This window comes from Apiospora marii, assembly GCF_038362585.1.
Source record: "Apiospora marii strain CBS 49790 chromosome Unknown utg000003l_segment0_segment0, whole genome shotgun sequence".
Classification (NCBI taxonomy): Eukaryota; Fungi; Ascomycota; class Sordariomycetes; order Amphisphaeriales; family Apiosporaceae; genus Apiospora; species Apiospora marii.
In genome coordinates, this window is record NW_027117374.1 from 891119 (window position 1) to 917921 (window position 26803).

The 26803-nt window shown below is 55.6% G+C and overlaps 11 protein-coding genes across 11 annotated transcripts; 7 read left to right on the forward strand and 4 right to left on the reverse strand.

Moving 5' to 3' along the window:
* Positions 1 to 472: 472 nt before the first annotated feature.
* PG985_003754 (glycoside hydrolase- catalytic core) lies at positions 473 to 1518 on the forward strand (the record flags this gene model as incomplete). The annotated part of the gene is made up of 2 exons (XM_066823523.1): positions 473 to 1068; positions 1179 to 1518. 2 exons carry the CDS (start codon positions 473 to 475, stop codon positions 1516 to 1518), a joined length of 936 nt encoding a protein of 311 aa, XP_066686683.1.
* A 571-nt stretch (positions 1519 to 2089) lies between these two features.
* PG985_003755 (uncharacterized protein) lies at positions 2090 to 2593 on the forward strand (the record flags this gene model as incomplete). Its single annotated transcript, XM_066823524.1, has 1 exon — positions 2090 to 2593. The coding sequence occupies one exon, from the start codon at positions 2090 to 2092 to the stop codon at positions 2591 to 2593; it is 504 nt and encodes a 167-aa protein (XP_066686684.1).
* A 651-nt stretch (positions 2594 to 3244) lies between these two features.
* PG985_003756 (uncharacterized protein) lies at positions 3245 to 3841 on the forward strand (the record flags this gene model as incomplete). Its single annotated transcript, XM_066823525.1, has 1 exon — positions 3245 to 3841. One exon carries the CDS (start codon positions 3245 to 3247, stop codon positions 3839 to 3841), a length of 597 nt encoding a protein of 198 aa, XP_066686685.1.
* Positions 3842 to 3998: 157 nt separating this feature from the next.
* On the reverse strand, positions 3999 to 5551 carry PG985_003757 (8-amino-7-oxononanoate synthase; the record flags this gene model as incomplete). Its single annotated transcript, XM_066823526.1, has 2 exons — positions 3999 to 4576; positions 4636 to 5551. The coding sequence occupies 2 exons, from the start codon at positions 5549 to 5551 to the stop codon at positions 3999 to 4001; spliced, it is 1494 nt and encodes a 497-aa protein (XP_066686686.1).
* Positions 5552 to 6198: 647 nt separating this feature from the next.
* Positions 6199 to 8944, forward strand: PG985_003758 (Bifunctional dethiobiotin synthetase/7 8-diamino-pelargonic acid aminotransferase; the record flags this gene model as incomplete). Its single annotated transcript, XM_066823527.1, has 4 exons — positions 6199 to 6404; positions 6515 to 6605; positions 6664 to 8072; positions 8140 to 8944. 4 exons carry the CDS (start codon positions 6199 to 6201, stop codon positions 8942 to 8944), a joined length of 2511 nt encoding a protein of 836 aa, XP_066686687.1.
* An 837-nt stretch (positions 8945 to 9781) lies between these two features.
* PG985_003759 (uncharacterized protein) lies at positions 9782 to 10841 on the forward strand (the record flags this gene model as incomplete). Its single annotated transcript, XM_066823528.1, has 4 exons — positions 9782 to 10044; positions 10137 to 10338; positions 10436 to 10493; positions 10531 to 10841. The coding sequence occupies 4 exons, from the start codon at positions 9782 to 9784 to the stop codon at positions 10839 to 10841; spliced, it is 834 nt and encodes a 277-aa protein (XP_066686688.1).
* A 1145-nt stretch (positions 10842 to 11986) lies between these two features.
* Positions 11987 to 13785, reverse strand: PG985_003760 (cytochrome P450; the record flags this gene model as incomplete). Its single annotated transcript, XM_066823529.1, has 6 exons — positions 11987 to 12260; positions 12322 to 12436; positions 12508 to 12884; positions 12951 to 13339; positions 13400 to 13515; positions 13587 to 13785. 6 exons carry the CDS (start codon positions 13783 to 13785, stop codon positions 11987 to 11989), a joined length of 1470 nt encoding a protein of 489 aa, XP_066686689.1.
* A 693-nt stretch (positions 13786 to 14478) lies between these two features.
* Positions 14479 to 16061, forward strand: PG985_003761 (uncharacterized protein; the record flags this gene model as incomplete). Its single annotated transcript, XM_066823530.1, has 3 exons — positions 14479 to 14709; positions 15036 to 15394; positions 15512 to 16061. The coding sequence occupies 3 exons, from the start codon at positions 14479 to 14481 to the stop codon at positions 16059 to 16061; spliced, it is 1140 nt and encodes a 379-aa protein (XP_066686690.1).
* A 258-nt stretch (positions 16062 to 16319) lies between these two features.
* PG985_003762 (FAD-binding domain-containing protein) lies at positions 16320 to 18483 on the reverse strand (the record flags this gene model as incomplete). Its single annotated transcript, XM_066823531.1, has 3 exons — positions 16320 to 17826; positions 17910 to 18294; positions 18384 to 18483. 3 exons carry the CDS (start codon positions 18481 to 18483, stop codon positions 16320 to 16322), a joined length of 1992 nt encoding a protein of 663 aa, XP_066686691.1.
* Positions 18484 to 19058: 575 nt separating this feature from the next.
* On the forward strand, positions 19059 to 20469 carry PG985_003763 (uncharacterized protein; the record flags this gene model as incomplete). Its single annotated transcript, XM_066823532.1, has 3 exons — positions 19059 to 19082; positions 19705 to 19916; positions 20007 to 20469. 3 exons carry the CDS (start codon positions 19059 to 19061, stop codon positions 20467 to 20469), a joined length of 699 nt encoding a protein of 232 aa, XP_066686692.1.
* Positions 20470 to 23847: 3378 nt separating this feature from the next.
* PG985_003764 (histidine phosphatase superfamily) lies at positions 23848 to 25684 on the reverse strand (the record flags this gene model as incomplete). The annotated part of the gene is made up of 3 exons (XM_066823533.1): positions 23848 to 24040; positions 24128 to 25517; positions 25570 to 25684. The coding sequence occupies 3 exons, from the start codon at positions 25682 to 25684 to the stop codon at positions 23848 to 23850; spliced, it is 1698 nt and encodes a 565-aa protein (XP_066686693.1).
* Positions 25685 to 26803: the final 1119 nt, after the last annotated feature.

A 26803-nucleotide genomic window follows, 5' to 3' on the forward strand; every position in this document is an offset into this window, starting at 1 on the left:
GCGTCTTCTGAGGTCTCCTCTTTCTTCCGCGCTGCCGTCGGCCAGTACCTGACTAGATGGGCGGCCTAACTCAGCTGGTTGGCTCGCGGGCGCCCTGAAGCTAGAGGCTGGATGCAGACGGTCGAGTACGAATGAGCAGGTTCTGCGGCCGCTCTACCAACCAACAAAACACCATGGCAGCGCCTCTTCTTGTCGCTCGGCTTTCTCTGCCGTTTAATTCTCGTATTCCTTCGCTTTCTGCCATACATTGATCTTGTATCATTCCTATCGCTTAGTGATTCGTCACAATACCGCTCGTTGAAAGTCGAAGAGTCGCGAGACTGACCACCGCCTCCACGCAATTCGTTGATCTACACCAGGGGCCCCCTCGACCACCTCCGCGATCAGACACCCCGGGCAAGAGAGTAACATCGGCCCTCGATCCATTCGTTCGGCGGATTTTTGTACTATAATACTTCCCTCCCCATCCACGATGCGGCAAGCAGCACAGCTCCTCCTCCTGACCCTCGGCGCTTCGGTAGCCACGGCGGCCACCTCGAGCAAACGCGGTCTCGTCTTCGTCCCCAACGAGCAATGGCGCCAGGATAGCCAGATCTGGGTCGAGCCCGGCAGCGACCTGACGTGGTACTACAACTACAAGCCGACGCCGGCGCCCTCCTTCGTCGACGTGCCGCAGGACAAGTTCGAGTTCGTGCCCATGATGTGGGGCAAGGTCGACGGCACCGAGTTCCTCGACAGCGTGACGCAGCAGATGGGCGCCGGCCACAACATCTCCCACGTGCTGGGCTTCAACGAGCCCGACGGCGCCGTCAGCGGCGGCAGCAACCTCGACCCCGAGTCGGCCGCCCAGATCTGGGTCAACAACATGGAGCCCCTGGCCAAGCGCGGCGTCAAGCTCGGCATGCCCGCCGTCACCGGCAGCGACCGCGGCGTCAAGTGGACGCAGAACTTCGCCACGGCGTGCACCAAGGCCTTCGACAACAAGAACTGCACCTTTGACTTCTTGCCCATCCACTTCTACGGCAGCTTCGAGGGACTGGCCAGCCACATGGGCTCCTTGTCCGCTGCGTAAGTCCTCTTCCACTTTTCCCCCTCTTGGCCTTCATCAAGACTTGCTCGCACACTTGAAGACTTCCAACCCGAAGACAGACTACTAACTACGGATTTCTCTACCACAGTTTCCCCAACGTAACGCAATGGATCACCGAGTACAACTGGGACAACCAGGACCTGTCGACCACCCAGAGCTTCTTCAACACGACCTGCGAGTACTTCGACCGCCTCCCCAGCGTCGCCCGCTACAGCTACTTTGGCTCATTCCGGTCCAAGGTTAGCAACGTTGGGCCCAACGCGGTCATGCTGAACAACGACGGCGAGTTGACGGATATCGGTTCCTGGTACCTGGGTGGTTCTGCCACGGGCGTCAATCCCCAGTCGGCGGCTGGCAAGAGCGGCGCTTCTGTTCTGGCAGCTGCGGCAGCTGCTGGAATCGCAGGTATGGTTCTGGCTTCGTTCTAATAAACCGAACATAACGCATCAGTCTCGAAACCGCTTGGATATATTCTTGCGACGCAAGCCGCATATACTTCTTGTTTAATTTCCAGCTCTAGAAAAGGTCGGCTATCTGGGTACATACTTTTTGGGTGGGGGATACGGATATAGATCGGATTGGCGTTCACGCAGGGTATTATCTGTGTAGGAGTTCATTTGATTGATCTAGACATCATAGTTAAAATGTAATCGCATTCACCTAATACATTGTTGGTCACTGCCAATGTTGGGCTTGGCTATCGCACCTTCTCAAGTCTGATACCAAAATCGGCTTCGACAATCCAATATCGCCTCGATCCTTCCAGCTTTCGATCCAATCGCCCGATATTTGTTTACCACAACGTCATGAGTGGAAGAAACCCAAATGGCGACTGCTATTTCGAGAAAACAGGCGTCCAAGGATTTCGGTCTCGCCATTACACTTCCATCATCCATCTCGTTACACTTTCAACATCCATCTCGTTACACTTCCAACATCCATCTCGAAAAACATCTATCTACCTTACAGAGGCTGGCAAACTCCTCTCATCCGTGCAACATGGCGTTAAATACGTTTCACTCGAGATATGACGTCTGTCGCACACTGCATCTACCCGGCATACCCTGTGTCGTTTGGGGTCAGGACGCGCTGGTTAACTATGGCTCGAATGGCGCGCTGGGCAGCCTCCATCTTCTGGTATCATCCGTAGATGAAGCGGCCGACGTCCTGGTGCACCTAGGATGGAGATCCATAGATACACTCCACGACGACCAAACCGGAGATGGAACCTACTGCTCGAGCATGCCCACGACCAGCGTGCGACGTTTGTTCCCCCCGGACGCTCCGTCTGTGTATGAGGTCACCCCACAGCCGAAACTCGTGCTTCAGGCGGCCGCGTATTGGCAAGTTCCACTTCAGGTCCTCGCACAAGACGGCTTCATCCCACCGCTCGCCACGTTGGTTGATTCCCTCATCAAGGCCCTCCTGGACACACCCGACGGCACACACCTGCATTTGACCTTGAAGCGCTACGTGAAAGACCTGTACTCGCCGGCGATTTAGGGGACGAGAGTAGTTGGGTTCGCGGAGAAGCTGAATCCTCTCACTCTGCCTTTTCACAAGGACGCATTGGTCGGGATGACGGAAGACAGTGATGAAATGTTTGATCAATGTATCGTTGTACAGCGCCGGGAAAGAGAGAAGTTGAAGAAGGAAATGAATGAGAAGGGGGCCAAATGACCATATCACATAGCAGGGAGGTTGGAATGAAGAAAATGGATGGGAAGGGTGCCAGTGAAACATCACATAGCAGGGATGAAACTGCGGAAATCCAGACGGGACTTCTTGGTCAGTACGGATACTCAAAATACATGATATCAATTCTTAAACCCACAAGTCGGTCCCTCTCGAGAACTTGATGATGCGGCACAGGTGAAATGGTTGGAAGAGGCGACGACACGCCTGCGCCTTGCCTACGCGGCACAGCGGTCCCACTCTGTGGACTACCTTCTAACTTGTTGCCTAGTCGGGCAACCATGGGCTTTTTACACACAAGACAAAACATATAAGACGATCTTTGACCTATCGCCTTAGGGTTCTAATTGATTCAAGATATCACTACCAGGTTTCGAGTCACCAGGGGCTATCCACAAAACATTCCACACCCTCACCTCAACCACTGTCCTGTCTGAACAGGGAACGCACCCAGCACCCATGCCATCCAGACAGCAACTCATAGACGCCGCCGCGGCCGTCGCCGTCGCCCTAGACGGCAAGGTACCGTACGCCCTCGTCGGCGGCGGCGCCTGCGTCGTGCTGGGGTCTCAGCGCGCGACCGAGGAGGACATCGAGATCGTGGTCCCCAAGGGCCGCACCTCCGAGGCGCGCTCCCTGCTGAAAGAGCACCCGGCGTCCTTCGACATCGAGAGCAAGACGCTGCACACCTACTTCAAGAGCGGCGGGCCGGGCCTAGTGCGCGTGGAGCTGCTCGCGCCGCCGGGCATGTTCCGCGAGGACTTCACCGAGGCGACGCCGACGATTTGCGTTGGTGACGGTCGGGTCCGCGTGCTGAAGCCGGTGCTGCTGCTCAATGCGAAGTGCGGCTCTGTCCAGGAGCGGCCGAACCAGGAGCGCATGCAGTCGGACGCTGTGGATATCGTCTTCTTGCTCGGCTGGTGTCGTCGCAATGGGGTCTACCCCACCGCCGACGACGTGCCGAATGCGACGAGGGCGCTGGTGGATACGTTTGTCAGCTTGGTTCCTTCCAAGGAGCACTGGGTCAATGCGGGGTATGATATGGTACGTGCCTGATGTTGTTCTCGATTTCATTCGGAGATGAAACTGACTTATGTGGTCTTTACAGAACCAAGGACGTTTTACGAACTAGGTAGTTGGCAGGATCCGTACATAGCATAATGAAACCGTGAAAGGGGCGGGAGATCTAATGCTAGTATTCAAATCCCTATCTCTAAAGCCGAGGTTTGCCCACTCGCGCGACGCCGTTCGCGGACATTGCCAGTTCTCCTCCAAGTGCTGCTCGGCCTTCTATGGCAGCAGAACCAGAGTTTTGGTCCTGAATCCACTGTCGTATCACATCCCCAAGCCCGCGGATCTGCTCGAAGGTGTTCTTGGCATGGAGACACAGGCGCACCCGCTCGGTCCCGACCGGCACGGTGGGCGCCACGATGGGCCGCACCATGTACCCCTTGCTCTGGCAGAACGACGCCAGGCTGCGGGGCTTGGTCGTGAAGATGGGTAGGATGGGCGATCCCGACACCGGCTTCTCGCTGCCGACGTGAACTAGACCAGAGGAAGAGGATAAGTCGTGGGAGGCGTGGCGGCTGCAGATATCGCGAAGAAGGCCGTAAGCGAAATCGGTGAGCTGGAGCAGATGGCGGTGGGCTTCGTCGGCGTGTCTGCCGGCTAGGTAGTCGTAAACGGTGTCGATGCAGATGAGGGAAGTGAGCGTCATCGAGGTCGTGTAGATGAAGGTCCGGGCGTAGTTGATCAGGTATGCTCTGGTGGTAGGGGAGCAGAGGACGACGCCTAGGTCAGATCCATGTTAGTCCCTGCTACTGGTGCCTAGAGGTCTTTTTCTCACTTACCTCCCGCGCAGCCCATGGCCTTGCCAAACCCGTGAACCCGAGCCCATATCTCCTTCTCCAGGCCGTATTGGCAGACCAATCCACGACCCCTGGGCCCCAAAACCCCGGTCGAGTGCGCCTCGTCGATGATGATGTGGCCGTTTCCGTGCGGGAGGTGTTTCTTGACCGTCTTGACGAGATCCACGGCGCTTAGCACGCTTCCGTCCATGCTGTATATGCCCTCCACGCAGATGAAGACGTTGGAGCCGCCATCCCGTATCCTCTCTGCATTCGGGTACCCCGGCGCCGTGATCCGCTCCAAGACGGCATTGATACTTTGCGCCACCCCTGGAGTTGAAGAAGCAGTGCTGCTGCCGCTGCTTGCCCCCTCCAACCCGACTCCTTCTCCTCCCACAACCACCGACGCGTGCGAGAACGGGATGCACTGGCTCGCGTGGCTCAATCGCATGCCGTCGTGGACGCTAGCGTGGATGGCCTCGTCGTAGAGGACCACGTCGCCGACCTGCGGGGCGCAGCTCAGCAGCCCCACGTTGGCGTCGTAGGCCGAGTTGAAGAGAAGTGCCGCCGGCGCGCCGTGGAAGGCGGCGATCTTGGCCTCCAAACCCTCGGCGAGCGGCGAGTTCCCGTCCAGGAGCCGCGAGCCCGCTGATCCCAGTATGCGTCGTTCATCCTGACTCAGTGTGCTTGAGGTCGTTGTCGGCTCTGCTGCTGTTGTTCTAGCAGCAGTGGTGGTGGTGGCGAACCTGCGCTCGAGTCTGGCTAGCACGGCCCGCTGGATCTCGGCGTCCTCGGCGAAGGAGAGGTAGTCGTTGGAGGAAAAGTCCACCGCGCCAGGAGGGTTCAGGGTCAGCTGCCTCAGTCGCCCGGCATCCTTGCGCCTTGCCAGCAACGCCTCAAACGTTGCTTCCAAGCCCATTTCGCACGCTGCTGTCGCACGCGCGTCGTCGATAAGGCTTCAAAACTCTTCCCTTTTTCCCCCTTCTTTCTTCAATCGAGACTACCTGCATGAGCGACATGATGACAACATTTATCAATTGGCCCTAAATGTTTATACCGCAACAAGCCGTGGAGCAATCGTCTCCGGCCATCGGCTATCGTCAACCCCCTTCATTGGTGGGGAATCGCGGCGGAGATGCCCACACCGGTCGGCAGATCAGTGGGGTCTGTTGGGCGACGAACACTTTCAGCTGCATCTGATTCGGCCATTCAGAGGCTGTCGCCTAACCAGCCGAAGCAATCTAGGCTGCTGGAGGGCCCTGATTGTGCATTTACTACTGTATTCTCCTGCATGTTTATCGGCCGTGTCCCCCTAACGATGGTCCCTTATGTAACGACAAGCCAGATGTAGATCTGCAAGCCCCGCGGATTGCATCATTAGAGGCCGAGATTGGTTCAATCAGCCTCCGGTGAATGTAACGCCGTCAGTTAAGCCGGGCTGGCAGAAAAAGCCGCGCGCCCTGCATAGCTCCCCTCTAACGCCCACACAATACTCAAACCGTCTTTGCAACAACAACACCAACAACGCTACCATCAAAGCGCGGTATGCCGTAGCCGCCAAATACCATGACACGTCTTGGCTCCCTGCTCTGGCGAAATCTGCGGGTGTATCAGATCTATGGCGCCAATACCGACGTCGGCAAAACTGTTATCACAACGGCGTTGTGCAAGGCTGCACGGAGGCTTTACAGGGACGAGTTGACGGGTTATCTGAAGCCGGTATCGACCGGGCCAGGACACGAGGCCGATGAACAGTGTGGGTGTCCCTCGAAGTTCGCAACTCAAAAACACTCAGTACTGACAGTATCCCAGGAGTATATAGAATATTATGTATGCGTTGCAGGGGCCGCGAATACCATTGGTAACCTAATGTAACCTGCAGCCACATCACAAAATACGCGCGGGGTGTGTCGTGTGCGACATTGCACCAATATGACTTGGCTATAAGCCCGCATGCCGCGGCTGTGGGCAAGGTAAGAAGACCCTTGGAACGGCTCCTCTCCCGAATGAAGCTGCTAACATAGCATAAAGAAAACACCTAAGGATGCGGATCTCTTATCCTCGATATACTCCCATCTAATCAAAGCGGCGGGATCTGGTAGCAACTCACCCGATGGCTGGTTCTTCATCGAGACGGCCGGCGGCGTGCACTCGCCCGGTCCCTCCGGGACGTCCCAGGCCGAGCTGTACCGGCCGCTGCGCTGCCCGGTGATCCTGGTCGGAGATGCCAAGCTGGGCGGCATCTCCACCACGATTTCGGCGTTCGAGGCCCTGACGCTGCGGGGCTACGACGTCGAGGCCGTCCTGCTGTTCGAGGATGATCAGTACGGCAACGCCGACTACCTGCGGACTTACTTCTCCGACCGGCACCATGGGGTGTCGGTGGTCTCGGTCCCTGCGCCTCCGCCGAAGAACGAGTCCCACGGGAGCGAGGTGGAGGACGCGGAGAACATGCGGCGGTACTACGACGAGGCCAGCCGCTCCGATGCGGTCCGGGATTTGCTGAGCTATCTAGAGGGGCGTCACTCGGCCCGCGTGACCCGGCTCGAGTCCCTGGCGTCCCAAGGTCACCAGAGGATATGGTGGCCCTTCACGCAGCAGAAGCTCCTGACGCCAAACAAGATCACCGCCATCGACAGTGCTCATGGCGATTTCTTCCAAACGCTGCGACTGCCTGCCCAGCAGGAAAAGGACGATTATCCAGCAAAGCGCGAAGAGCCGTCATTGTCTCAAAAGCAGGAGCCTCTCCTGCAAGCCTCCTTCGACGGCTCCGCCTCCTGGTGGACCCAAGGCCTCGGCCACGCCAACTCCTCCCTCACCCTCGCCGCCGCGTACGCGTCCGGCCGGTACGGGCACGTCATGTTCGCCGAAGCCATCCACGAGCCCGCCCTGGCCCTGGCCGAGACGCTCCTGCAAGGGATGCACGGCCGTGACGATAACAACAAAAGCAGACTGAGCCGCGTCTTCTACTCGGACGACGGCAGCACGGGCGTCGAGTCGGCCCTCAAGATGGCGCTGCGGGCGGCGCGGACCCGGTACGGCTGGGCCGTCGACGCGAAGCTGGGCGTCGTCGGGCTCGAGGGGGCGTACCACGGCGACACGATCGGGGCCATGGACTGCGCGGACCCGAGCGCGTACAACGAGAAGGTCGAGTGGTACGAGGGCAAGGGGGTCTGGTTCCGGCCGCCCCAGGTCATCTGCCGCGGGGGAAAGTGGCGGGTCGATGTACCGGCTGAGTTTGGTGGTGAGGGCGAGACAAGCTACGGTGCTGAGTCGTTGACGGATGTGTTCGACTTCCGTGTGCGGGAGGGGAGGGGCGAGCATTTGCTGTATGAGGCGCATGTGGAGAGGGTGCTGAGGCATCATCTCGATAAGGGGAGGAGATTCGGGGCGCTTATGATGGAGCCTGTGGTCTTGGGGGCGGGTGGCATGGTGCTTGTGTAAGTGCTTACTGACCTTGTTTTTGTTCTGCTTCTTCTGACTTGCAACGGCTGACAATATCGACAGTGACCCCCTTTTCCAGCGAGCCCTGATAAACGTAGTCCGCCGATCCCAGCACCTCTTCAGCCCCGAGTCCACCAGCCGCCACGACACCGAACCCGACGACTGGACAGGCCTGCCCGTCATCTTCGACGAAGTCTTCACCGGCCTGTACCGCCTGGGCCGGTTCACGGCCTCGTCTTTCCTGGGCCTCGGCGCCGACGTCTCCGTCCACGCCAAGCTGCTCACCGGCGGGCTTGTGCCGCTCTGCGCCACGCTGGCGTCCGAGAGCGTCTTCCGCACCTTCGCCAGCGACGACAAGACCGACGCCCTGCTGCACGGGCACAGCTACACGGCCCACCCGGTCGGCTGCCAGGTGGCGCTGGAGTCTTTGCGGCAGATGCAGGACATGGAGTCGAGCGGGCGCTGGGCTCCGTTCCAGAGCGGTTGGGCCAACGGGACTGGTGCTAGTGATGATGGTGTCAAACAAAATGCTGCTGCTCCGGCTACGGACTCCGAGCGTGGTTGTTGGTCCATCTGGTCGCCCCAGACGGTGGACTGGCTGTCGCGCCACCCCTCTGTGGACGGTGTCTGGGCGCTCGGCAGCGTGCTGGCCATCCACCTCGCCTCACCCGGCGGCGCGGGCTACACCAGCACGGCCGCCGTCGCCCTGCGCGATGCGCTTCGGGCCACGAACCGGGGGCCGGCGCAGAACCCCTGGAACGTGCACAGCCGGGTCTTGGGCAATGTCTTGTATCTCATGGGCAGCCAGACGACGGGGCCGGAGGTGGTGGGGGAGATGGAGGAGCTGCTGAGGCGGCATTTGTCGTGAGTTACCTGGTCGAGTAGGGGGCGGGGTCGAAAGGGGGCACAGATATATGGAGATATTTACAACAGCCAATGAGTGATTCGGGATATCTTTCAGTGCATCATGCTGACGGCGGTGTTTGCCCGAATACGCGCTTCCACGTATGTTAATACCAACTAGGCTGTTACACAACGTCGCGATACGACATGAGGCCGAGACACAGCACGCCACCAGAGCCAGTAGAAACGCCACTTTACCGTAATATAACGGGATATCTACAGATGCATGGAGTCTGCTAACTGTAGCAATACCGGGGTGTATAGTTCGTTACTACTACCTATTACAACTCTGAGCGTATCGCAATGACGACATAACAACACGCGTTGTGATATATGTTGGTATTGGTGGCGCGTTGTACGGCCGTAAGGCTGTCGATCGCTGAGCTATCCCTTGGATGAGCCTCGGCACAGCCTGACCGGTATGATTGCTTATGCTGAAACGGTCGGGGCTGTCCGAAAGCGGTCAAGTATCTACTTGCTTTTGCAAATCGTGTTAGGCTGATTGAGGGGGAATTGGCCCCGGCCAAGATCATCAATACTATTTCTAGCCCAGATGGCGGGAAGCCCAGGGCCGCAGTCACCTTGGCGCATGGGAAGTGCTTACGTGCGTATGTCACACGCATCCAATAAGTATGCGCGTCCCACTAAAAGACCAAGATATATCGTCAAGCCCAGGACTGAACGATTCTTTTCGATCTCTACCTACTTACTCCCAACTATCAAGCAGCGACTTTTCGCGCAGTCGCTAAAGCCACCATAGAAGAGGATTGAAACGCTAGCCATAGCATTGTCGTCCGCAACCATGACCACGACCGCCACGCCGTCGTTACAGTCCTATTCGCTCCACCCGTTCGATGTTGCCTGTCACCAGACGTCCGACTACTGGATCTGGTCCTGGGGTGCGCCGAGTGACGGGCGTACCGTCCTCGGCGGCACCTCGCAGATCGCCAGCTGCCTTCCCCTGAGCTGGGACTCGACGAAGACCTACGCCGCCACGGCATGCCCGCCGGACTTCACGTCGGCCTGCGAGGCCAAGAGCGACCGGGTAGTGACTTGCTGTCCGTCGTAAGTGGAGATAATCTTTTTGTCTTGGCTGTGTCACCACACAGACACCCCCCGACAGTAGCCGCCCTCTAACGGTAGTCTTGGTGAAACAGAGCCCGTTACTTCATGTGCAACACGGAGAGCCCCAACAGGAACCACTTGGATTGGTTCAAATGCCAACTGCAGTATGAGAGCACGGGTACCCACATGGTCACGATAGTGAACATGAAATCGCAAGGAGATACCACGACAACCATGGCGACCCAACGACCAGACCGTCATCTCCACGCTCTTGCTGTCGTTTACCAGACCCCGGTATGTATCGGTGCGACGAGACTATCATCCACTTCGCACTTAGGATGAAACGTGGGATCGCTTTTGAAGTAGCACAAGTACTGACTGTCAGTGACAGGCGGTTACGGACGCCCCGAGTTCCACTCCAACAGCGCCGCCGTCGTCGTCGGGAGGCGGTCTGTCCACGGGGGCGGCGATAAGGAATCGGGGTAGGGGTCGCCCTGGGCGTTGTTCTCGTGGTAGCCGCGCTGGCACTCTGGATACTCCGGCGGCGAAGAAGAGATAGCAGTCAACAGCCAAGCAAGCCCGAGGCTACTACCGCTGCCCCTGGGCCGGCGACTGACGCGCCTCATCCTCTCAACCGAGACCCGCCGAGCGAGATGCAAGGGGAGGAAATGAAAAATGCAGCAGCCGTGGAGGCCAGTGCATATAACTACTCCACGCACCCGACACCGGGTCACACGGTTCCCGGACGGCATGAGATGGAAGTAGATCAGGACCGACGGACGGAACTTCCCACTTGATCGAGAAAGCACCTACGTATAAGTCTGAGAGATGTCAAAAGATTATACAATGGCCGCAATACTTGGTAGAGCGATGTAGAGTCCGAGGCATTACGTCACTGTTGATTGCGCCTGAATTAGGGTTGGCAAATAATAGGAATTTGATATGCACGTGGCCAATGGCAAGTGAGTAGAAACATTCTATTGCTTCTGGAACGAGAAGGGAAGTCATACTGATAATCTAACAGGAATGGCGCAAGTGGAATACTCGATCGATTTATGATATAAGACTGAGCTCGGCTGTATCTTGAGGATTAGGCAGGAAGACGAGGAGGAGGGCCAGACCGACTTGGACTTTTCACTCACGGCATACTATAAACACAACCATCAACTTGTTTATATCGGCATGAAGAAGTGACTCTATCATAGGAACGATCTGATTCAGCTTGGTGATACAGTTCTTTTCATCAACTGAGTCAATGGTTCCATCGAAAGAAGCATGAAGGTATCCCCGGGATGTCGATCATCGGATACATATAGGAAGAAATGAAAATTCCAAGTTCTCGACAAAGTCACCACCCACGTTAACCATAGAGGAATGATTCAGCAAGTTAAACGGAATACCGCTTACGATAAGCATACCAAAGACGGATCTACTTTGTTGTCGGAAAACAGCAACGGAGTTGCTTCTAATTGCACAGCGAATTACAATGGAAGAAAAGGGTCAACAGACTAATACGAGAGGAATCAGGAGGGCTGTCTCAGAGAAATGAGCGCATATCAAGGTTGACCAGTTTGTTCAGTGATAGTAGAGTAACGTGGATCGCAAAGCATGCTTCCTTAGACTTGAAGCACCTGTACCCCGAACTCCGAAATCCTTGCACCAAGAACCTCGAAACCCGAAACCCAAACCGCCTGTACTCGGAACTCCGAGTATAGATTTGTCACTTATACACGGAACTCCGAGTTGCAATACCACCACCCCCTTCGGCTATCATTACTTACAATCACGGCCGCAAACAGGAACGTTGGATGTATCGTCATTGGACCGCCCACTCGACAACTTACGAGACCTCTACCGCCCCCTCTTGTTGGAAAACTTCTACTTTATCATCAACCATACTCTTTGTCCTCCACCCCATCCTCTCTCCCCGTCAACCCCAGCTTCAAATCTCCTTCCGCACCCTCTCCACGTAACACGGCGGCATGTGTGCAATCAGCGAGAAGAAAGCCTTGTACCGCATCTCCTGCGCCGAGTCGACCTGCCGCAGGTCGTAGTGGAGGACGATGGTGGCGCCGATCTTGGCCAGCTCCATGCGCGCGAGGTTCTGCCCCGGGCACGAGGCGTACCCGAGCCCGAACGGCATGTAGTCCTTGTCGAGCCGCGCGGCGTCGGGGGCCAGCCAGCGCTCGGGGTTGAACTCGCTGGCGTCTTCGCCCCTTTTTCCCGCCGATTGGGATTAGCGTGTGTTACGGTCAAATAGCGACAGAAGTAACTTACCAGATCTCCTTGGAATGGTGGATGACCCATGGGTGGACGGAGAGAGTGGTGCCTGCGGGAAAGGTTTGGTCGCCTATTGTGAGACCACCTGGAGGCGCTCTACGGGCCAGACCCACTGTAGACTCGAAATCAGCACTCCCTTTCGATGATATATGTTCGGACTCTGCGCCAGGGGAAACAACTTACTAGCACCCGGACCAAACACTCGCAACGCCTCCTTACAACAAGCCTGCAAAAACGGTAGCCCCTGCGTATCGGCGAACGAGATCGGCCCCTGCCGTTCCCCAAGCCCGGCATCGAGCATCTCCTGGCGGGCCCGCCGCCATGCGGTCGGGTGTCGCATCATGTAGTACAGGAACGCCTGGATGCCGGAGGACACCGTGTCCGACCCCGCGGCCACGGCGTTGAAGGCGGCCGAGTCGATCTCGTGCCGGTGCATGCGGCCGGGGTTCTGCTTCAGCATGCGGAACCAGTGGGACGACGCGTCGAAGCGCCCGTCGGGGTTGGCCTGTCGCTCCTTGATGGCGCTCATGGCGGTGTCGATGATGTGGCCCCAAGGAACGCTACAGAGGAAAAACGGTAAGCATAATGGCAAGTGATTCTATCTCAACCGTATTGCATTTGCTTACACTCCGAGCCCCGTCATCACGGGATTGGCGAGCAATAGCACATGGATCCAACGGAAGAAGCCGACAGCCGAGACATAGGCGCTCTGGGCCTCGGACGCGGCAAAAGCGCCGGCGATGTCGGCGCCCTTCTTCAAGAACCCAAAGGGCTTGGAGAAGACGACCTCGCCGACGATGTCTGAGGTGGTGAAGGAGACGAACTCGTCCAGGCGGACCGACACCTCGTTCTTGGCGAACTTGTCGAGCCAGTGCAGCAGCTGGGCGATGGTGTTGTCGATGGCCTCCTCGGACTGGAGGACGTTGCTGAGGGTGTAGGCCGGGGCCACGTGCTTGGAGAGCTCGTTCTTGATCTTGGGGTCGGTGGCGGCGAAGGGGTTCATGTATCGGCCGTCCTTGTGTGGGTGGGGTGGTCGTTAGTATATTTCACTTCCAAAGCAGAGAGACAGTCTTACGGGGAAGGTTGCCACTTTGTACCAGTCGGCCTTGTGCAGGGTGGCCAGCAGGATCTTCCTGGGGCCGTCCGGGTGGCTCACGCTCACCTCTCCCGGGGCAATCCGCACGAAATGCCCTAGCACAGGATTTAGCTACTCAAAAAACAAACAATGAGGTTGTCATGGGGTGGATCAAGGCCATGCATACCATATTTCTCGTGCGCACGAATTAGCACTCGGTTCTGGTCGCCTTTGATGACATGCCTCACGTGCCAGAACCGGGTCACGGCCGCGAGGGCCGGCCCGGGAATGTGGCGGAGGGGCGAGAGGAGTCGCCTCCAGAATGCGACGCTGACAATGATCGTCGCCAATCCGACCACGACGGTAGCCAATGCGGGATGAGCCATGGTGTGTCTAAATAAGAAAGTTTGCTTGCCTTGCTGACAGCTGTGGTGTGGTTGGCTGCCGCGAAATGTTTGTTGCGTTGGACGAATCTGCATCGCTCGTATGTAAAGGGCGAGCCGGTTTTAACCCCCTCCCAATACTTGTAACCCGCCAAAAAGTACCAAATAAACCTCCACTAATTGGACCGCTGCATCCGGAAGTGTAACCCGAAATGAGGAACCCCGTCCCCATGCATGACCTTTTTGGAGCACGTCGCCGTCGCAGTGGAGCGGCCTCGTGCTCATTGGCCGATCCGCTGCCTCGGGACGAGGGTCGAAATCCCTCCGCGGACGAACCCTGGGACCAGACCGGGGGCGGGGACGAAGCGACTGCCCAAAAACTCCAAATCCTGTCCAGATCAGCTGTTACAGTCGTGTCCCCAGGCCGCGATGGAACACGATTCGGCTTGGCTGAATCTCGGCAGCACCCCACGCATAGATCTTCGGTTTAGCGGAGGAGGGGGGCTTGCTGTTGGTTACGAGATGGAAACCCTCATCATGCAGGTCCAGGGCCTTTGTTTTGATTGACCTCGCAGGGTCAGATTGGGATGAAAATCAACCCCCTTAGCCTGATGACTTCAGGTCAGGTATATCCAATTCTTTTCTTTTTCTTCTTTTGATCTATCTTCTGTTTGCCATAGGGCCCCAGTCTGGATTATGGCGACGTTTCCCATCGAACGCGACGACCAGAGGGCCATCCTGGCCGCCAACGTCCTCATGATCGCCGTTCCCGTCGTAGCTGTGTCGCTGCGTTTGTTGTCGCGGCGGATCGCAAAGAGGGCATTCGACATCAGTGATTATCTCATGGTAGCAGCTGTGGTATGCAAATTGTGCCCCCCTTTTCTTGTTGATGCCTTGTTAGCTTCTCACGATGAAATAAAAGATCAAGTCAACTAATACTCGGAATTGAAGGGCGTTTCTGCCAGTCTGAGCTCCATAAGTATTACTGGTATGATAAAATAGCCTTTCCCACGACTCTCACTGGGGGTTCGAGCTCGTAGACGTCTGACCACCTCTATACAGGTGTCCTACATTGTGGACTGGGATACGACCACATGATGAACATCATAAAGGATTACGGACCGGGGCCTATCACATTGCTGTTGAAGGTGCGCAAACTTACCCCACGCCCTCTTCCAACAAATCCGAGATTAGGAGAGAACATCCAAGGGACTAACCTTCATGAGGGCAAATAGCTACTCATTGGTCTGCAGTTCACATGGGTCATCAGCCTTTCCTTGTGCAAAATCTCCATTCTCATCCTCTATCGAAGGTTATTCCCTACGCCACTCATACACTGGGCCTCTCTCGCCACCAGCGCCCTCATTGCTTCATGGGCCATCGCTACCATCGTGGCCGGCTGTCTGATATGCCAGCCCATTTCAAAGAATTGGGATTTGAACATGACGGGTGGACATTGCGGCGACCAGGTCCTGTCATTCACCGTCACGGGCGTCATCAATCTCATTACCGACGTCATGGTTCTCGTCCTGCCTCTCCGGCATCTTTACAAGCTCCAGGTCCCTACCCAGCAACGGGTGGTCTTGGTTGGCGTATTCAGTCTTGGGTTCCTGTAAGTACGAAATCAGTACCCCCACCCACCCCCTATCGAGCCTCGTATCTGTTCATATCCGTCTTTACCATATGGCATGTCAGAAACGTGGCTAATGCAACCATCTTGAACCTCCAGAACCTGCGCCGTCAGCGCCGTCCGCATCCACTACCTCAAGAGCATGGACTACACCGACCTCACCTTCTCCATGAAGTATCCCAACATCTTCAGCGGCCTCGAGCCCAGCGCCGCCATCACCCTCGCCTGCATCCCGCTCCTGCGGCCCCTCTTCCGCTGGACCGGCGGCTACAGCTCCACCGGCACCGCGCTCCACCACGAGCCCAAGTCGTCGTCGACCAAGCACTCCGAGAACAGCCACCGTACCAAAGATGGGGTTTCTGATAACGTGGCGCTGGAACGCTTCGATACCCACAACAATGGCGGCGAGGATGGGTCTTCGCAGCGTCGCTTGCGGCCCGAGGACGTCAGGCACACGGCTATGGCTACGGGTCATCCTCGGCACGGCGGCAGCGACGGTGGGAGTAGTTTGGTCGCGGAGTCGTTGGTGGAGGAAGAGGACGGAGAGGAAAAGGGGGAGGAGGATGGGGTTCAGCGTCGGAGCGGGAACCACCGTCTCGACAGGCCGGGGATTATGGTGCGGCAGCAGTGGGACGTTACGAAACAATGATTAGTCACATGTAAGCGGCTCCCTATGGACCTGCTAATTTACATAAGGAGTTTTGTTGGGGCGTTCAAAAGTAGCGTGATTTCATATACCCGGTTTCAATAATAGGTTTCCTTCGAACCCGGTACTTCATGTGAAAAGGTAGCCAATCAAGTAGTAAAACACACTAAAATCTTTCCTTAAGATAAGTGAATCAACACAATAACATCAGTATGAAGGTGAAAGATGTAAGGGAGGTAGAGTTGTAACTAATATCCATTTTCACTTCCTACACAACCGACTATTCTGCGACGGCAAATTCCCCAAAATCATCTCCTCCATGGCCCAATCCTCGCTCCCCACCGCATTGTGCGCATAGAATAGTCCCCGCGGATCCCACTTCCGCTTGAGTTCGTACAGCCTGGGGTACTTGTCCCCGAAGAAGGCCTGTGCAAAGTCCGGCTCGATGTAGTCCGCCTCAGCCATGTACGCCCCCGCCCCCGGCGACACGCCCCGCAGCCGCGGCATCCAGTCGAAGGTCAGCACGTCGCTCGCCTTCTTGACTTCGGCCTCGGGCAGCGAGGCGGCGTCCCACAGGCTGGCGACGATGGCGTGCATCACGGTCTTGCGCCAGGCGGGGTTGACGGCGTTGTCCGGGTACCCGGTCTCCGTGGGGTTCGCAGCGATGTTGAAGCCGATCAAGTAGCCCCCGTCCTCCACGATGCTGCGGATGGCGTCGAACGTCGCGTTGAGCTTGCCCGGGTCCTCCCAGTTGGCCCGGGGCAGCAGCCGGCTCGCCTGCCGGATCGCGTTGCTGCCCCACGGCTCCGTCGGGAAGCTAGCGGCCCAGGCGTCGTAGTAGTTCCCGTACTCCTTGTAGACGGGCTCAACCTCGAGACCGAGCGCCTCGAACCGGGCAAAGAGCGGCGCGGTGAGCTTTTGGAGCTGCGACTGGGACAGGCCCGGCGCGAACCAGGGGCCCACGTCAGAGGTGAACTGCCCGTCGCCCAGGTTCTGGATGCGGAAGTACTCGTAGCAGCCGGCGTCCGTATACTCGACGAACCCGTCGAAGAAGGCGCGCCAGGCGGCCCAGAACTGGTCCGTCGTGACGTTCGCGCCTGTGGCGAGGGTGTAGGTCATGGTCGTCACCACGGGGATGCGGGGTAACGCCTTCACGGTGACGGAGGTGACGACGCCGTACGTGGAGCCGCCGCCGCCGCACAGGGCCCAGAACAGGTCCGGGTGCGAGCTCGCGTTGGCCGTGAGGAAGCGGCCGTCGGCGGTGACGACCTCCATCGACAGGACCTGGTCGGCCGCCATGCCGTATAGGCTCGAGAGTGGGGAGTGCCCGCCGCCGAGGGTGTAGCCGCCCATGACGCCGACGGTGCGGCCCTCGCCGCCGACGGCGGTGTGGCCCTGCGCGTGGGCGGCTTCGTACATCTCGTACGCCTGCGTCCCCGCGCCGACCTTGAACGCCGGGCCCGTGTAGTCGTCCTGTTGGTACGATTCGATGAATCGGATGTCCTTGAGATGGTGGGTCCAGATGGACAGGGCGCCCATGCCGGTGGACTTGGCGCCGAAGTCGTGCCCGGTGTTCTTGACGACGAGGCGGAGGTTGAGGTTGCGGGCGAGGTTGACGGCCAGCTGGATCTGGGCGACGTTGGTGGCGTTGACGACGTAGGCCGGGTAGCCGCCCACGGTGCAGGTGGGGGTTCCGGGCATCATGGTGGGCGGCATGCAGGTCTGGCCCTGGAAGAGCACGGCGTTGATGGAGGTAGGATCGTGGGTGCTTTAGGGCAACATTAGCATAAGTATGTATGGACACTATTTCCTTATCCAGCAAGGATGAGGGGGAGATACAGTCAAACTTACTGATACAGCGAGCCGAAGACCCAATTGTCCGTGATGGACTGACACTCCTTGGCGTTGTAGTCGCCAAAGCTCGTGTAGCATGGCGAGGCATACGGGATCGTTTTGATCAGAGCACCTCCAAGCAGAAGATCGAACACATTCCACAATGAGTCAGATGGCCAGAAAAGGTCACCAGGATAAGTCTTGCATTTTCCAAGCGGGCCTCTCTCATCGCTTCTGCTATCAAACTGAAAGGCGGTGATGTTGGAAAGGTTCAAGCTGGTCAGGTTGGCAATGACATCGTCGGTCAGTTGCAGGGTCTCGCTGGCAAAAAGCTCAGCAGGCGACGCTAACGAATCGGGGTCGACTTCGAAGAGAGCCGGAGCGAGGGTGGATGAGTTCGCTTCTGATCAAGTCGCGAAGAGGAATGCGTTAGCCAGCGTGTTCTGAGATGCTTAACTGAACGATTGATCCAATAGGAAGAAATATGTGTACCAATCACAGTCCCATCGACCGTCAGAGTCTGCGAGGAGGCTGACGATGCGAACCAAAGTACCGCCGTGGTGGCAGTGATCAACCTGTTCCTGAAACCCATTGTTCGGGAAGATCGTGTTGCCAAGTTGGAGATGGTGGGAGGGAAGCGAGCCAACAGCAATGCAAGTCGTCAGCAAACAAGGCAGATGAATGCAAAGAGCTTGCACAGCATGTCTTTATGTATGATCTACACTCTTCCACGAGCAGAAGGTAATTCGATCATACTCCGGGCTGCGTTGCTCGTGATAGCGGGGTCCCACGGGTTTTCGTTTCTCAATCATCAAATGCATGTTTCCTTTCGTCGCCAAGCTGACGCCGCAGAGACGTTGGTTTCGCGGTCGAGACTGGCCTTATGCCCTACAGGTGGACGCGATGCTACGCAACCCTTTACTAGCGGAGATATGCATGTGACGCTGACAGGGATCGTCTCCTCTTTCGTCCTGAGCGACATCCGGAACCCCAGCGTCCGTAGGTCCAAAGTGGTCTGGCGTCCGGGGGCATGACCCGGGGTTGCGGGTCGTCTCCATATTCCTGCAGCCAGATATGCCCTCATTGCATCGCTTAATCGTCCTGGAAACCTACCCGATGGCTCGAATTCCCAGTCGGGCTCTGTTGAAACATTGCGACGTTGCCATAATGACTCTCTCGGCCGACACCCAGGTATGTGAATGTCCGCCGTTGCATATCGCCTTTCTGCTATGTAACATCGTGTAACGTCATCTGTAGCAGTGATATCCTATGATAGTTGAATTTGTCATAGGGATTTGCTCATATGTTAGCCCATATGATGCCACCCGACCCTCTGACATTGACGTCGAGACATACAGTTGGCCCCTCTACGTTTGCTTTGGCCATATCTCCATCAATTCCTGAAGTCGATGAATCCCTGATGGTCGACAGCCGTCGAGATGAATTCCCAGGCGTGCAACACCGAGCAACAATTGCCTGTTGGCCTTTTTCCCTATTCGCCCTTGCAGCAAGGCGATTCCTTCATCCTCTTCTTCTTCCCAGCATTGACTTTTGTTTTCGTAGCTCTGCGTATCCTCAGCAAACCAAGATCAGGCCAATTTAGATTGGGTAAGTCAGCTCGCTCTCAGTCACCATTACTATCTCTCTTGACATTGTTGCTAATCAGAACTTTGTTTATGTGTTGCAGATGATGCGCTGATATGCCTTGCTAAGGTTCAGCGTGAACCGGCGCTCCGTGAGGTACTGCATCCACGCGCTGAACATCTTCAACCTGGCTCTGATGCTGGCCATCTTCCATGTTGTCATCTTCCAGTGCATGCCGATTTCGTACTTTTGGGGACAGATCAGGGACCCGACAGCAAGCGGGACTTGCATCGACAGCGGCCTGTTTTTGGTGTCGACTGCGGGTCTTACGATATTGACCGACGTGATGGTGGTCGCCCTGCCGTTCTGGAGTTTTCTGGGCCTCCAAATGAGATGGAACGCAAAGCTGGCAGTCATATCGGTATTTCTCCTGGGCGCAATGTATGTAACTAATGCTACCTCTACATCAATGCTACCTTCTTTCTTGGGATATCAGTCACTGACGAATATGAGTATTGTGACCGTCATTAGCATTCTGCGCTTAGTCTGGCTGTACGAGACCGCACTCCTGTCGCCAAAATATGACGCCAACTACGACATCCGCGTCACCTACTCCTCGTTCAAGACCGGCCTAGCCATCATCTCGGCCTCCTGCCCCGCCCTGCGCGGCCTGCTCATCCAGTGGTTTCCCCAGCTCTTCGCCTATTCGAAGACCTACGGCACCGGGACGTCAGGTCAAAACCGCCGCCACCAGTACCACGATGGCGGCCAGTATTACGGGCGCAGCAGTACTGCAGCGAGGACTGATGCAAGTAGTTTTCACAACAGCACCAAGACCAAAAGGTCCACCATTTCACAATATTTTGCCATGAAGGACATGCGGCAGACGCGGTTCGAGGTGCGCGCGCACTCGCCCTCGGTCAGCGAGGAGGAGATGATGGCGTTGGACGGGATGAGGAAGACTACGGAGATTCAGATGCAGAGGAGTGAATGAGCGTTTCTGGTCGCTGCAGCTCATCTAATGCTGCTGGGTCATGCACATTCGGTCTGACAACAGTAACACGAAGAGTAAATAAAACATAATCATCCTCATTTTATCTTGATTTGCATTGAAAGTCTGCTCTGCTGCTAGATACTGAAATCTCATGTTGTTCTTCAGTGGTTTCTCAGCAATTGAAATGGGGTTTCGAGGCTGGAAGCAGAAATTGATTTGGCAGCATACCTAAGTAGTTACCAAGCGTCAAGGTGCAACATTCAAAAAATATCACGACTACAGTACGGATCGATACGCTGCTGCCATGGAGTTTTCAGATCGTAATTTTCCAATGGGCCAATAATGCAATCAGGTAGCCTAACGGATCGATACAATGGCAGCTTTGCCTGGTCAAAACAGCCGTTAGAATTTGGCTTGCATCTGGTAATTGAGAAAGATATCTAACGTTTACTGGTTCAACGGTCAACAAGCTTCTCAGGGCCATCGGGCTGTGTGGGGATTGGAAACGGCGAGCTCTTGGCACCAATAATCCAGAAGACAGCTGGGGGAACAGTACACCCAAAGCCAGGCACCAGTAGATCACAGGGGAGTTTACAATCATCATTGAGCACAAGAAATTGCAATTGCATCACCAACCAAACTCCTCTCAAGCGTAGTCATGCCCAAAGTGCAAGTGGTTGAGTGAGGTGGGTGTGAGCTGGGCGTATACGGGTTCCACAAGTCACGTGCAACCCTCAGCTTGACATCCGGCAGTTGCTGCCATATCACAACAGCCTACAGTATGATACGCACCACCATCAGATCAAGTGGCAGATCAGTAAAATAAACCCTAATTGGGTGACTCAAGGCAGCAGCATTCTCAATAACCAATCACAGGCCTTGGATCGGGCTGCCAGGAAAAAGATAAGGCATTTCTGAGGCACCCAACCGTAGAATAATGGTAACAGAGTGGGGCCCACACCCGATCAAACCAATTCCAGCCAATCAGATATTAGAGAATTAGGCGGTACCCAGGATAGCTACAATGGAATAATCGATTCCAGCGCGTTTTGCCTGGCATTTTGCAGTACCCGATTGGGGATGGACTGGTCCAAGCAGATCAGTAGGTACTGATCGGGCCCCACTGGAAAGGTATAAATTCCCCCTTCTCCTCCCAGAAATTCCAATTCCTTTCCTTCCTTTTTCCTTCATACCCAACTTGCTTTGATATCCAACTTCAATGGCAATCGGCAACCGGCTCGACGACAACCCACCGGCTCGACGACAACCTCACTTGCCCACTGCACACTGTCCGACCCGACGACAAGCCGGACGACAGCTCGACGACAACAAGCCCTCACACCCCCGACCCGATGGAGGCCTGGGATATGAATGAGCGACAGGTATGGCGAAAGAGCAGTCCCCAACAGCAGGGTGGTGGTGGAACTTGGTGGGGCTTGGAGGATGGTGGGCACGACACCTCAGCGGCGATACTGAGTGGCGATCGAGAACATCGACAACAGTGGCAGTGATCCGGCAGTGAGGCGCCCTCGAGGGCAACCACTCAAGCATGTCCTTCGGGTCTGCTTGTATAACTAATTTTTGGAACTTCGAGTCTCTGACTCTTCTCGCCTTTTGGCAAACCATTTTTTCATTGTATTCTCTGCTTCGTGCAGGGGTATGAAGAAGAAGATATTTGTTTGGTGTTTTGGCCTCTCACTTGTAAGTCATGATGCTTTTTCACGATGTGTTTTTGGAGTTGAAGCCCAACCATCTGACTGCAACTGACTTTGCTCAGACAGATGTTCCCAATGCTTCCCATGACGTTGATGATCATGACATCCTTTTTAGTTGAGGTATTTCACCTGTAAGTCGCGACAACTTCCACAGATGTTTTTAATGTTTTGGCTTTGCATTTGCAAGTCATAATGTTTCTTTCGTGATGTATTTTTGGAGTTGAAGCACCACCTTCTGGCTGGAACTGACTTTGCTAAACAGATGTTCCCAATGCTTCCAATGCTGTTGATGATCAGGATATCTTGTTTACTTGGAGTTTTTCACCTGTAAGTTTCAATATGATTAACGATGTATTTTTTTGGCGTTGAATTGCCACTGCCGCGAAAACTGACGCCAATCATCCACTTGGCTTGGATGCCGCCGATGATTCCAACGTAGCTTCACATCTGTCTGCTTGTTTTCTTTCATTTGCAAGTCACGATATTTTTTCACGATGATCTTTTGGTGTTGGACCCCGCCCAACTGCCTCGCCTGACGCCACTGAATCACAACTTCGTAGTTTTTGCATGACATGTCATCCTCTCCATCCGATATGTTTCACAATACCTTCAATTACAGCAAGCTGCTTAGATGTACCTTTTGACCCTGACGATCCTTTTCGCTTTTTTCTGCGCACCTCGTGTTGTCGACGATTAGTGAAGCTCATGATCCGATTTGGTATTCTTACTCATGCATTATTGATGTTGATGAATTGGTTTGTTTCCAGCATCGTGACGGTCTGTAGATGCCATTTTGAATCCAGCTACTTGCGAAGACGCCAATGACATCATGAGGTGATGGGAGTGTCGCGATGTCACGATGATTACTTTCCCGTGATGGCCATGGAGTAGTTAGGACAGCAACGCCTATTTATTTGGTCGTCATCCTTTCCATTTCCACTTGGCTGGTGATTCCAAGATTAAATCAATGCATCGCTTGCTGAAGTGTTTACGTTCATTGAATTTCGAGGCAACTTGTTTGTTCTACGAAACGCGACGCCAGTATCAAATGACGACGGGTAGATGACGCCTCATATTTACCCAATATCTAGCAGGCCCGAAAATGACTGGTAAAAAGACGATGACCCGAGAAAAGCGGGCTTCCATGAAAGTGCGAACAACTTGCTCAACGTTGAGAACTGGCTTTCTACTGGGTCTGGATGGATACAAATAAAGTTGACGTTGAACCGGATATCATGATAGTTGAACCCGTCGAAGGTGCTGGGATTGGAACGACTCCTACGCCATACCCGTGCCTCTGAAAAAGAGCTGAAAATCCACAGCAGGTGTTGATCCGCATAGACTCGTGAGCGCCATGTGCTGTTGCTCACCACTTCTCAGGCCTGTTAGAAGATGGACAATCGAGACTGCGAGGCTTACGAACTGGGCTGCTTCGACTACTCCCGACGAAGTGGTTTCCGAACTTTGATACGCACTCTCATAACTTAGACAGTACAGTCTCTTGAAGGTCTGCTTTCGCTCCATTTATCTGCCTGATTATGCATGAGCCACACTGCTGGAAATTTACGACATATGTGAAGGCGTTCATCAATCGCTTGCATCATTAGGCATCATTATTTCTAAACAACTGGCTTGGGTACTGCAACTGTCAGACCTTCATGACCTACTTGAGAGGAGCTCTGCCATTGTAATCCACGCCCGCCTCGGCCTTGTAGTCTGCGTAGCAATCGTAGTTGAAATCAATCTCCTCGATCCGCTTCTGCAGCACTTGGACCACGTTATCAAACGAGCAGAGCCCGTGGCAATTCGCCTCGCACCCGGAGTACGATTCATTGAGTGGCAGGACGGCATCGTTGCTGTTTTGAAAGAAAAAAGAAACGCACTTGTCAGTAGCTATTCTCAGAGGTATTAGACGTTGGGGGGAGGGCCGAATAAAAACGTACACCATGAACCGAATCTGCTTGGTGGGCTTGTAAGACGGACACTCAAGCACCTGCGTGGTGAAGTGGGTTCCAAAAGGAATGACCTTGCTGGTGGAGAAGGAGCTGCGGCGCTCGTTCTGGTTGAGGCTGAGCGGCGGGCCTTTGAATAGCGCCGACAGGTTGAAGGCCGTAAGCGTGTCCAGGACCACCACCTCGTGGGTCGCGTCGGCGTATATGGACTGGTTCAGCGGGAAGTAGGTTGACGAGTTATCGAACGTCTCGTTTAGGGCCGAATATGGCTTTGGGTACTCGTGCGTGAACCGGGCGACGTATTCTTGCAAGTAGCTTTTGCCTTGGGCAGCTGACACGGGGGAGCCAGGGCCGTTGTTGTAATAGTATTCCTGACGAAGGGCTACGTTAGTCATAAGAAGCTGGAGAAGGGACGGAATACTAACCAGGTCATAGTAGTATTCATAGTTCAGGAAATCTTCCTCGCTGAACAGGCCACAGAAAGAGGAGTAACCGAGAGCAACAGTCTCGTACGAACAGAGCTGCAGCATTGATATAGCATCGGTGGCGTCAAATTTCAGTCCAGTGATCTGCGAGTTGAGTCGTGCCAGTGTCGCATTGAACGCGTCCCTGGCAAACTTGGCCGCCACGGTCGACCCGATATCGCCTCTAGACTTCACCGCCGCATTGGGGCACACCTCGTACGGAGCGCCGGAGTTGTTAACGCGGGGCGCCTCGACCAGGATCTCGATGTTAACCTCGTCCAGGTACTCGGGCACGCCGAAAAAGCCGGCGGCGAAGTTGATGGCCGTCTTGACCATGCGGTCCTGGGACTCGGTGCGGAAGACGGGGAGGGTGCCCTGCGCGGTGAAGTTGTTGAGCAGCTCGCCGTACAGCTGGCGGTGCTCCAGGCCCAGGAGAAACTCCTGGCTCCGGCCGAACGGGGTGAGGAGCTCGGCGCCGAGCTTGTAGGTCCAGTCGGCCAGGAACTTGAGGTCGTGCGACACCTCGAACCCCTTCTTGGTGGCGTTGGCGATCTTCTCGGCGAAGCGGGCAGGGGCCGCGTCGCTGGTCGGGTAGCGGGCGCCGTGCCGGTAGAGGAGGTGAAGCTGGGTGATGGTGCAGCCGTCAGGGATGAGAGGGCTGGCGCCCGGTAGGCCGTAGTCGGCGGAGGGCACCGAGTACCACGGCGAAAGGTTGCCCCAGGACTTCTTCATGTTGAAGGTCGAGTCAGCACCCGAGCCGTGGGCGTTTGGCGCGACCAGAGGGAAGGAGGAGGAATCGCCCTCATTGTAGGGGTAGATCGGCGCAGTCTGCACGGCGGCGGGCTCTGCACCGGTGGGTGTGGGGCCGGCAAAGCCCACGACGGACTCAGGGGGGAAGAGCTTGGAATTGACAGAAGCTGGGCAAAGTGTGTCAGTTGTCATGTCAATCTGGTTCGGGGGGCGACTTACTGCCGGAGGGCGGGTATATGTCCGAAGTGGGAGAGCCAGCAAAAGGCGCTGCCGGAATGGTCATGGCACTGACTTGGGCAGACAGTGCCAACGACAGAGACAAGACGCTCTGCATGGCGACCGATGGCCGAGCCGGTTTTGGCAGGAACCGATTGACGACTATTGGCCCGTAGGAAGTAGGCAGGGACTTGACACAATGGCAACACGACTGACTGTCTGCAGCTTCTATCTTCGGACGAACCCTACGATGTGCCAATATTCTAGGGGCGCAAAACCAGTGAAGGTCCAAGGGCTGGGGACGTCGGGTTGTTTGAGAAGCATGTGCACCTGTTTATATGCACCCCATTTCACCGCAATTCCGACCGGAGCGTTTGATGTGCCGTTCTGATCCGGAATCCATGGCAATCGCCCGCACCTTACAGGTTTCCTGTGCCACCCCTCAAATAGTAGTCAGGTAGTGCTGATGCTAACCTGCATGCTGCAGGCGCAGGGGAGTCGGTCGGCTGGCTGCATTGGAGTTGCTAGTCCCCTTTACGTAGGCGATCGCATGCTCATTTGGCAACTAGAAAGAGCGCCCCCGGCAGCGTAGCCGAGACAGGAGCATGGCGAGCAATTGCTGAAAGAACAGGCAGCAATCTCTTGGTTGAGTCTACCTGGAGGCTCGCACGGAATATTACGATACTTATTACGAGCAAGGGGTCGCATGGGCAGTCGCTCGTGAGGCGTGCAGCCCCGGAGGGATCAAGGCGGGGTTGATGTTTACGTACAATCCCTCCGAGTTGCAACGAGGCCAGCTTGAACCCCTCATCGCGCGACTCGAGAGCATCCAACTTTCAATTTCCAATATACGTACACCGACCTATATGCAGTAACTCACTTGACCGCGAACCTACACCAATTGCAGGGGATTTATCCAGAAATCAATGTTGACTTGGTAGGCATGGACTGTGTTTTGTTGTGTTTCTTACGCAGCGTGTTTTGATTGCCCAGGTGGTGAATGCAAGGACCCAAAGCTTAACCAAACGCCCCGACGGGCCTGAGCAGTCAGCATCGTTGCAACTGTCCAACTCCCATCCTGGCTCCAATTTCTAATTGGTTCAATCATAGTAATTCAAATATCCTAGAATGATACACCTGTCGGCAGAATTATCAGGAATAATATTCATACGTCTTCTCTCTCTCACTGGGAAGGTAATTTGTTTGATCGATGTGCCTAGGCTCCGTTTTACTAGAA